General features: G+C 35.0%; 1 protein-coding gene across 12 annotated transcripts in view; it reads left to right on the top strand.

The window, feature by feature from the left end:
- RIMS1 (regulating synaptic membrane exocytosis 1) overlaps nt 1–10,308 on the top strand; it is a 184,337-nt gene that overhangs the window by 13,067 nt on the left and 160,962 nt on the right. For 10 of the 12 annotated variants that reach the window (XM_023523460.1, XM_023523459.1, XM_023523458.1 and 7 more), the window contains exon 1: nt 3,626–3,975. The exons of 1 other annotated variant lie outside the window; for it this stretch is intronic. In XM_023523460.1, coding sequence (XP_023379228.1) covers nt 3,876–3,975 — 100 coding nt within the window. In that variant the 5' untranslated portion in view covers nt 3,626–3,875. Of the gene's footprint in view, nt 1–3,572; nt 3,976–10,308 lie in introns of those variants that run through there. One more of the 12 variants, XM_023523453.1, reaches the window with a different exon arrangement.

The raw sequence follows: 10,308 nt of genomic DNA, 5'->3' as shown, positions 1-10,308 counted from the left end.
TATCTGACATTTTGACATATTTGCTGCTCTGGTCTCCTTTATTCTAAAACCAGTATTACCTCAGTTTCTCCAGGTGATTGGATCAGGGTCTGTAATACCTAGGACTTTCTAGTTTGGAAGATAACACAGATTAAGGCAAGTGGTAATGACAAATTCTTAAAAGATCCCTTTCACCCATGCTTGTCCTCTAACACACTGGGAGATAAAGATATCTCATAGGGTACCCATATTCATTTATATCCTAAAAAGGATTTCAGTAGTACAAGTTGAAAACAATAATTCCCATACCTGTGTTTCAGAATTTCAGAGTGATTTTTGGATGCAGAGCCCCTTGCTAACATCAAATTCTTTGAGTTTGTTTTGTTTCGTTTGTTTGTTTTACCATTTCGACTTTCTCAGGCTAGACATTTTATAGCCAGAGTTATCCAACACACCGTTGTGGGAAACCTATCAATCCTGATATATGATAGGTTACAGCCTTATAACTCAGGAAATTGCAAGTATGAAAGAAGCTCTCGATCCTGGAAAAAAAAAAATTGAATTAAATATATTAATTTCCCAAATCATAATATGTCATTCATTCTCATGTCTTTAGAACTAACCTTGTATTTTTTAATGTTACCATTACTCCGCAAATTCTTCTAGATGTAGTTTGACTACTGGTTTATTCTGTGTCTAGATATATACAATTAGAATTTGGACAATGTATTTATGTTTGTTTGTTTGTAGCTTAGAATCCTTCAAGACAGTTGCTTCAGTGTGATTATGTAGAACTGAATAAATAGAAGACCTTGATACAGAAGCATATCCATGTGGGTCAGGAAAGAGAAAGCTCAGCTAGTGCCTTGTGACAGCAGAATCACAGATATCCCAGTGACAGAACAGAGTGTGGAACAGTGCCTGTTATTACAGAAACTACCCCAAAAAACTACAAGATCCTGAACATCAACTCTGAATCTATGAAATGGAATCCAATACTTCCCTCCTTCCTTTCCTTTTTTCTTGGAATATCTTAGCAAATCAAAATAAATCATATCAATAATGAAGAATTTCTCCAGCCAGTATCTCTGCAAGGCAGTAATAGGTTTAGTGTGCCACCAGTAATAAGTGTTTGTGCTTAAATAAGTTTGGCCAGTGCTAACCATAGCTAAAAATTTCCTTAATGCAGGACTTCTCACCACATTTAATGTTAATGTACATTGTGAATGTTGCAGAAAATAATACACTATGCATTGTGTCCTGAACAGATTTGATCAGGATCCCTTTTATTCTAAACCGTCCATTAACATCTCCATAAACGTGTTCTGAGATCAAGGCATGGTAAAATTAGACTAGAGTCTCGTGAAGGACCTCAGCCTGTTGAAGCCTATGTATTTTACTTGGCGTAGGCTTATTTGCCTCAATCACAAATCACTAAGAACACAGTCTTGTACTAGATACTAGGTAAAAGTTAATTCCCAGACTTAAAGATATTGAGATCTAAAGCAAGATTAACTTTGATTATATTGTTATTTTTACGTCAAATTCCCATGCTGCCACTGACTAGATATGTCAGTTATTATATCTAAGCCACAGATTCTTCATCTATAATATGAGAGTAATAATATCATTTAAACCTTCAAGGCAGAGACGTGGTCTGGCTCCTTTTCACTTTACTGTAGTGCTTAGTATATTCAATGTTCAGAATATTTGTTAGATGAAAGAAATTATGCTCCCTGCATGCATGCAGGGATCAATAAAACTTGCAAGGAATACCAGAATAAAGTCCTATGTATAACTCTTCTTTTAAGACCTACAGGGGAATGAAAAACAGTGAAGAGATCCATGTGGGTTGGGTTTAGTCAAGGAAAACATCTCTCAGAAGAAGTACATTGAACCTGAATTTGTGTTATGCCATAACCTTTCACTAACAGTGTATTCTACTACTGGTTATAAAGAATAAGAATCTTGATTTCACTAAGAGAATATAGGGTTTACACATGTATAGACTGAAGACAATAGATTCACTCTCTTCTGCCCAGTTTGTTCTGCCATTGATTCTTATGTGCCAATATTTTAATATCATACAGCATGGCTCACCAAGCAGATAAAGCCAGTCAATACAGCAGCAATGTGTTTTTTCCACCTGACAGTCTTCAGTCTGTAGCCCCATAGAGAATCAGAACCTTTATTTACATCCCATCAAGATTTTATAATTTAGACAACGTCATTATTTAAAATTACTCAGTATATTTGTCTATGTGGGTGTATACCTTGTTTTTTTCTATGATATGATTGTGAGCAGCAGAGAATATTATACAAACAAATCAGCTATAGATGAGTAGAGATTTTTTTCAACTTTTGAACGTATTTGAGAAGAGTTCAGAAATAATATAACATTTACTGTATAGTATCTCAGTACCTTTTCCTTAATATACTGATATTATATGGAACTTAGAAATTCAATACAGTATTGATTATTACTTCAAAGTGTACTTGTAAGATATTTGTGATTTGAAATCAGATTTTTTTTGTACTAATTTCTAGGATTTTGGAGAAAAAATTAATTTCCAGAGTAATTGTATGTGATTAATATTTCAACATTAACAGTATTGGCATTGGATTATAATGAGTTTTATCTGCACTTTTCTGGCTCTTATAGTAGTACTGAAATTTAATTTGAAAATAAAAGTTTGGTGAACTGGAAGCCTTAGGTTGGTGATTTAGGAATTTAATTTCCCGGACATTTGAGTCTTGGTAAATATTCTATGTCTGTTTCTGTAAATGGTTGATTCCTTTGTAATGCTACCCATCTTGGTCACCTTTCAGATTTGTTTTGAAGCATATAAATATGCTTTAGGAAGTGTAAAATACATGTACATGCATATACATTATTTGTACTACTTATAATATTGTGTATTAAAATCCAAAAAAAGTAATGATTACCTACAGAATGATAAACTTAAAATCTCATGTACCTCTTTGTTTTAATGAAAGACTAAGTTATGGTAGAAGAAAAATATTGTTTCTATTTTTTTTCATAAAATAGGAGTATGCATCCCATTTAAAAGAGTATAGTTCCTTATAGCCTTGAAATATTGTACCATGTCATATATACTAGGAAAAGACCTCAGAGCAAAAATTATGTATATTTGCTTCTGCTAGGAAAATACAGCAATAGGAAGAGGGAATCTATCTGTAAAAAGTCTACATGATAAAAATGTATAATATGTACAAAGCCTAATTTCAAATATTTCTTCAGGAAGAAACAAAACATATTTTTTCTTAAGAAATCAAAGATATAATAATACTCTCATTTAATTAATTTTAATAGTACTGAACAAAAGCAGAAGAATTACGTTTTAAGAAATCATCCTATGGGCTAATGGCCATTTTGTTGTCATGAAAATCCTTTATTTAGCCCTCTCCACAAATAAGCTCACAGCAGGAGAAAGGACACTAGTTAGAGTAATTTGGGGGATACGTAAACAGAAGGAATGGCTAGGAGCATAGTGTCATCTGGCAGAGAGTTTATTTCCTGAACCCTGTGGATCTGGTTAAAACCCAACAGAGATGCCAATATGCTTCTCCTCAGTAAATGCTACCAGTCTCCACACCACCAGGCCCACTAAGGCTTGCGTAAGGTATTTTATCCAAGCAGTCCTTTGCATAGCTGCCCAGTGCCTGCAATGACCTGAGTCAGTCATGCAAAGAGACTTTCTTATGCTTACACCAATATTTTCTTTCAGTTTCCGTTTTCTGCGGCTCCTGACCCAAGGGTTATTACTGTTGTGGTGGTAGAGGAGGCACTTGCGCTCCTCTTAGATGAGATCTTGAATTTGTTTGAAAGCAAAGCTGAAAATCCCCAAGCTGGATTTCTTTTCAAGGTTGCTGGCATGTGTGCTTCTGGGATACCTGTCTCTTCAGGAGGGTGGGAAGAAGTGAGGTCTATTGATTCTGAGGAGGAAACAATCAAGGCCCGACGAGCAGGTGCTGGTAAGGTGCTGAATTTGGGGCATGGGAATCCCACTTCATTGTTATTTCCAATTGGACACAAATCTATATTTAACAATTTCTCTCTATCTATTTTTCCAATTTTGTATGTATCAGGTGTAGAGTTATTTTGTTCCATATTCTCAACAGAGCAAAGTTTATAGCCACCAACTTTATCTTCAGTCTTTTTCTCTGAAAAGATAGTATTAGGTTTACCATATAGCCTTAAAAATTATAAGATGATTGGTCATATTTATGGTTTATTTTCTGGTAAAATAGACAATTCAAGAAAGATTTAGAGATTAAAATGTCAATGTTCTCTGTAAATAAGGAAAAAACTATAGCAAGTTGCTTAATTGTACATGAGTTTTATTTATGATCAATGTATTGCAAGTTTTGCTATCTCATACTAATATAAAGAATGAAAAATATATGACATATTGGAGTCATCATTAGTGGAAAACAAGTCCCAAAATGGGAAGTTTGTGTCACTTTTTCAAAATAATGGATTCTTGGTTCTTCTGAAAGAGCTGAAACCTTTCCAACAAACACAGCCCTTGACCTAGATCATAGTACTTCAAGGTCAAATGGCATATGTGAAGCAGACTCTAAATTGCAATTGATGAATTGATGTTAGGTTATACGTGTCCTCTCCCAAGGAAAATCAGTCTCCCGGTCTTTGAAGTAGCTGTGGAATCACAGTTGAATGGCTGTGAAAGATAGACCCCCCAAGGAGGGATATATGTGGCTCAAAATTGACAGCATGCTAAAAACATTTTAAGTAAGTAAATATTGTTAATATAAATTTCTGAATTAACAAATAAAAATAGCAGGATCTTTTTTCCTGCTAATATATGGACAATGACCTCAGTGAATAATGCTAACTGCTATGCATAAGCTCTCAGAATATGTGGTATCTAGAAATGAGGGAAAGGGTATTTTAAAATAAGTTTAACATTAGCCCCTTCTAATATTCTCTGTTTTGATTCTGTGTTTATGAAATCTGTGTATCCCATTTCGGAGACCTCATTTGGTTTATCAAGTATCTTCAGTTAGAAATAAAATTTGTTACCCTTTGACAAATTTCCTCAAATGGAGGCACTTCAAGGAACTCAAGGTAATTATACCAAATTAATATAAATTCATGAGATGAAATGAGGGATAGATATTAGGTTAACAACACTCAAAATGATTTTATAATTTGAAATAAGCCCATTCCAGGATACAAACGAGAAGAAAGAAATAGGAGAAAACATATACAAAAAGGAAATGTCTCCAAATTCAGGCACAATATAGTTACATACAGTGTATTAAAATGTTTTAATTCTGTTGGCTTAGCCTACATTGGTTATAAGATCCATAGATTCATAAATTTCAATCAAATAAAATTATATGCTGCCAGTTTCAACTAGGGGAAATGGGTAAATTGATTGTTGAAAGTTTCGACTTTCCTTTCATCATTTCTCTACAGTATACTTGCTGGGCCAGCAGTTCTATCCCTAGACGATGACATTTGTATTTCTTCTTTATAACAGTGCCATAGTAAAAGAAATTTAAATTCAGCAAGCATAAGACTTCGGCCCCCCAAAGTGGCTTGGAGAATCCTCACTGGCCCCAAATGTGCAAAATTGAGGCAGCAGATTGTAGGTACCTCCTGCATCACCATAGTTTTTCACACCAAGTCACTAGCACTATGACAAAAACTGGCACAACTTTGAGGTACTCTACCGAAATGATGACAGTAGCTCCTACTTTCCATGGTGTAGTGAAAAGCTCATGCATGGCCTTTCAGTCAGACAAAGTCATGTCCAATTCCCAAATCTACTACTTATAAACCATGTGACTTTGAACAAGTTAATTAGCTTTTCTGAGCCTCATCTGTAACATAGGTTAAGTAATACTGATTTTGCAATGTGCTTGTGAGAAATAAATGAATTAAATAAAATTAACATACTTAGTGCAATATTTGGCACATAACAGTGATTCAGTTAATATTTATTTCCCTTTCTCTTTCCCAGCAACAATTTGGCCAGTTTTGATTCAAGCTGGTTTAAAGCTGGAAGTTTGGGGAAAAGAAAATGTGAAGACTAAATGGAGACTAAAAGCATGTTATTTAAACATTCAAATTATTCAGCTTGTTTGAGGGTGATATTTTGCTGTTGGTTTGGTGATGATGAGATGATCTATGTTTCAGTATTTTTTTTCTTATCAGATAATTGTTTTTTATAAGTATATATGATTTAAGTAAACACAGTACATTTTGTTTAAATAAACGAATGATGGTTTTTTTATTCTTCCGCTATTATCATTTGATCATTTCATTTTTAAGGCAAACTAAAAGCAGTCTGCCTCTACTTTTCAATAATATCCCCTAGTGGATTAGAGTAGTGTATCATTGTTCATTGTTGTTTCTGGAAATTGAATTATGTACTGTGATAAAAAATGAATTTGGGGAAGTGACATAATTTCACATCAACTAATTTTGTTATTGTTTCTGTTGTTTTGTTCTCATAATAGAGAGTAATAGTTCCGTGTCTCAGTGGAAAAAAAATTAGACTATGAATTGTTACTCTACAGTCATCAAAGATCTGTATCTTTTAAAATATTGGAAATATGAGATCCCCCCACCACTCCCTGGCAAAACCTATTTGGGGTTGTCCTTTTGCCCTCTGGAGATGAGCCACTAGAGCACTAGGCTGGCCATACCGGAACAGCCTGAAGAAACACTTTTGTCCTTGTTCCCAACAATCACTCCCTTACTCCTGCTTTTTGCTTCCTTATGCCAGTTGTCATTGGGCTGAGTAAGATCTCTCAGATAGAGAAACTGCAGGGGAAATGATCTGTTACAGAGGGCTTGGTAGGGCCATTGCCGGTGACTGATAATGGGGCCCAGTCATTTCAGGTGAGTTTTCTGTGGTCCACAAGCCAGCAGGGGTCTCCTCGACTCTGTCATCTTAGCCCATGGCTATCTCAGTGCAGTGTCACTGGGGGGAGTGTGTGTGGTGGGGGAGTAATAGGAGGAGCTCTTCAAGCATCTGTCTGAGTCTTTTCTCCTGTGCTAGCTTTAAGGGACCACAGCATTTTGTGTCTCTGCCTACAAGGAGGTAGCATCTTCTGTGCATTATTTCAGGAAATGGTTAATTACAGACCTACTAGAGCTTTGGTGTTTGTTACAGTGGGAACCTCTTTAGTATAGCACTGTGCACTATAGATTAATGCAGTAATCAATGAGAATCTGTACACTGCAGAGATGTTTTGATGACAGCAGCACTTATGGTCTTGTTTAGTGTCCTCATTGTATAATGTTGGACACTGCAGGATTTTTTTTGGTTTTGATTTAGAATTCAAGGACCACATGGAATTTTATGTAAAATTTCTTTTGCATTTGCGTGGGTTTTCTATTGTGTTGTGGATTTACTGCTATTGCTAGCTAGAATTTAGTGATTTGATGCCAGTAGCATTTATTTAACCATTCCGATGCTGCTGTTATGTTTGCCGGGTTTCTGCAGTTTCTACTACTTCTTACATTGCACTCGAGAACAGGTAAACTTAAGCTATTATATTAATCTTATGCATAAATGTACAATTAATGGACTATGTTTAATTATCCAAAGAGTAAGATATTAAAATGCTTTAAGTGGATGTTATCGGTATAGAATAAGTAATATTTTACTTCCGAACATGAAAATTATACAATATATTATTTTAGAATACAGTGGTGATCAGCTTGTTGCGTTATTTTCATGAAGTTATTTTCATGTTTCATGTTTTAAAAGAATGTCTGAAGTGTATGTTAAATTGCCTACAATTTAGTACTTAACTCTTAACTTGATATATGTCTATTATACAATTAATTTAGAAAATATATATGTTCCTTTTCTGATTGATCAAAACTGCTGTTTTTCCTCTTTACTGAATTTCACTAAAATTAGAAGGCTTCAGAGCTTAATCTTCATAAACAGAAAGATATCGGTTTATGTATAGATTGTTATGTTGAAATATTTAGACAAAAACTGCCAGGGCCTGGTTTCTCCTTACTGACGGTCCTGATCTTAGAGCACATTGTCGAAACGCCTGTGTTTTTGTGTGATGCCAAGCTGGGGACTAGAGGGAACACTATTCAGTAAGGGGAGTACAGAGCCCAGACAGAAAGCAGAGAAGGGAAATTCAGTCTTTTGAGTCAAGATTTGGGTGTGCGACCTTGGGTGACAGAGTAACTAACCTTTTTCTGGCTCTTGTTTCCATTCTGTTCTGCTAGCTTGAAAAAAGATTCTAATATGGGAATGGCATAACATTTTTCAGGTGTTTAAGATCATCTGATGGTTGCTGTGTAGAAAAAGGCACTACTATTGAAATTTTAAAGGCATACAGTTTTCTTAATAAAGGAGAGAAATAGCAGTCTTTTAGTTTTGTTTTGTTTTTTCTTTCCTTTGCAGTGGTTTAGCAGCTGAAGCTTTTTTGAGAGAGAGATTATGTCTTTTATATGAAATCGGCAGATCTTTTGGCTCCATTGTAACCATCTTGCCAGATAGGCATTGAGCACATTTGAGGTGTCCTGAGGGCACTTACTGTCAGATTGTACTCCTTAGGAGGGGAAAGAGGCATCATGTGTTATGCCGCAGCCTGATAAGGTTCTGGATGCAGAGCCGCTGGGGCTCTCTGAAAGCCTGCCAAGGACTTGAGCTTTCCTCATTGCTCCCTTGCTCCCTCTCAGGTACAGCTTGTACCGCTGAGGGCAGCTGGGGAAAGCTCCAGCCAGCTCTTCTCTGCAAATGACTTTCAAGAGGTCTAGTTTCTGCTGAGGACAAGCTTAAAATCCAAAAGAGGAGAGACAACTGGAAAAGAAGCAGCTAGCCACCTCTCACTTGGAATCAGATTGCTGCCTGAATCAGATGCTAGTTAATATTCATGAGTATAAACTAATTAAATATCTTTTGGGAGAATGGAAGGATTTTATTGTAGATTGAGCCATGTGCTTACAGAGTGGCTGATGATTGCTAGTTGATATATATCATGAATCTTGTGTTCATGGTCATACTTATTGGGTCTCTTCCATGATAGACACCCACCGTTATGAGAGAAAGGCTGAGACAATGATGGTTCATGTTCCACCACATATATCCTATGCCCATAGAGATGAAAGAAAAACAATGTGATCAATTTCTCTCTCTAGCTCTGAGGAACCATATGTTTGATTATTAGTCTCTACACATATATGTGTATGATGGCAATAACTCTATTAGTAAAGTGATTCTCCATTGTACAGAGATTGTCTGCTCAGGTCTCTTCCAACTTTCTGATTTTATGTGATGCTGTCAGTTATTACTACGTGGTTAGAAAGCTCTTTGAGAGATGCTTTCCTTTTGAAGTAGTGTCGGTGAGTGTTCCTGAGCAGAGTTCTGTTAGAGGAACCGTGAGAGTTATTTGGAAAACAAAGACTAAATAAATCTCAATGAACAGCAAGTATATATTCTTCCCTATACTTGGTCTCCAGTAATCCACAGACACTTTTAAAATTAAATAAATACTTTATGTTCTTCTCAATTTTCTAAAGCCAGGGAGACTAGGAAGAAGCATGTCAAATTATAAAGTAGAAAAATCAATTAAAAAATTAGTAATTATCATATAATAATATTAATAATCAAGAAGACTTTTACAATACTTATTTTCATGCCTGTAAATAATAAGCTAGTGAAAAATAGGCTTAGATTTTGGATAGCCTGTTTCAACTAAGCCATCTTTTTATCTTTAAAAAGATAATTGTCACATAATGAGTTGGTCATTTCCTTGCAGAAATGCAAACAAAATTTTTGAATGCCTAGTTAATTTAAATCTGTTTCAAGAAGGTTTTATGTTAAGTTGTGTGAGTTTTAAAGACTTGGAAGATAAATTCTTATTCTGATGAGCTGTAAATATTGAACACATTTCAAAGCTGACTTCAGAAAAGGGGGGCATATTGATTGTTATAGATAGCTGGTTCTAATATGTTTTTAATTGTATAACATATGTCAGATATATTAGACTTATTAATAACTTTTGAGATTTTTTTGGTAATAAGAAGCTGGGAGCCTTTCAATGTTTTTTTTTGTTTGTTTTGTTTTGTTTTTTTGTTGTTGTTTTTTCCTCTAGAGAATGCTTAGCCCTTGAAGCTTGACAGGTCAAAATTGGACCAATTTTTTATCTACTTTGATGTTTTACTTTTATTTCGAGAGTATGTTTTCTAATAATTTATTCAGATTATATAAAGTTTGTTGTTATTTTTTTCTATATTTTCCTTTTTAGCAAATGTCTTTGAAATTGTTTAAGGCACTCATCAGGGAAGAAATATTAGCCCAT

This window comes from Pteropus vampyrus, unplaced genomic scaffold (assembly GCF_000151845.1).
Source record: "Pteropus vampyrus isolate Shadow unplaced genomic scaffold, Pvam_2.0 Scaffold393, whole genome shotgun sequence".
NCBI classification, from domain to species: Eukaryota; Metazoa; Chordata; class Mammalia; order Chiroptera; family Pteropodidae; genus Pteropus; species Pteropus vampyrus.
This window is presented reverse-complemented; position numbering and strand designations above follow the sequence as displayed.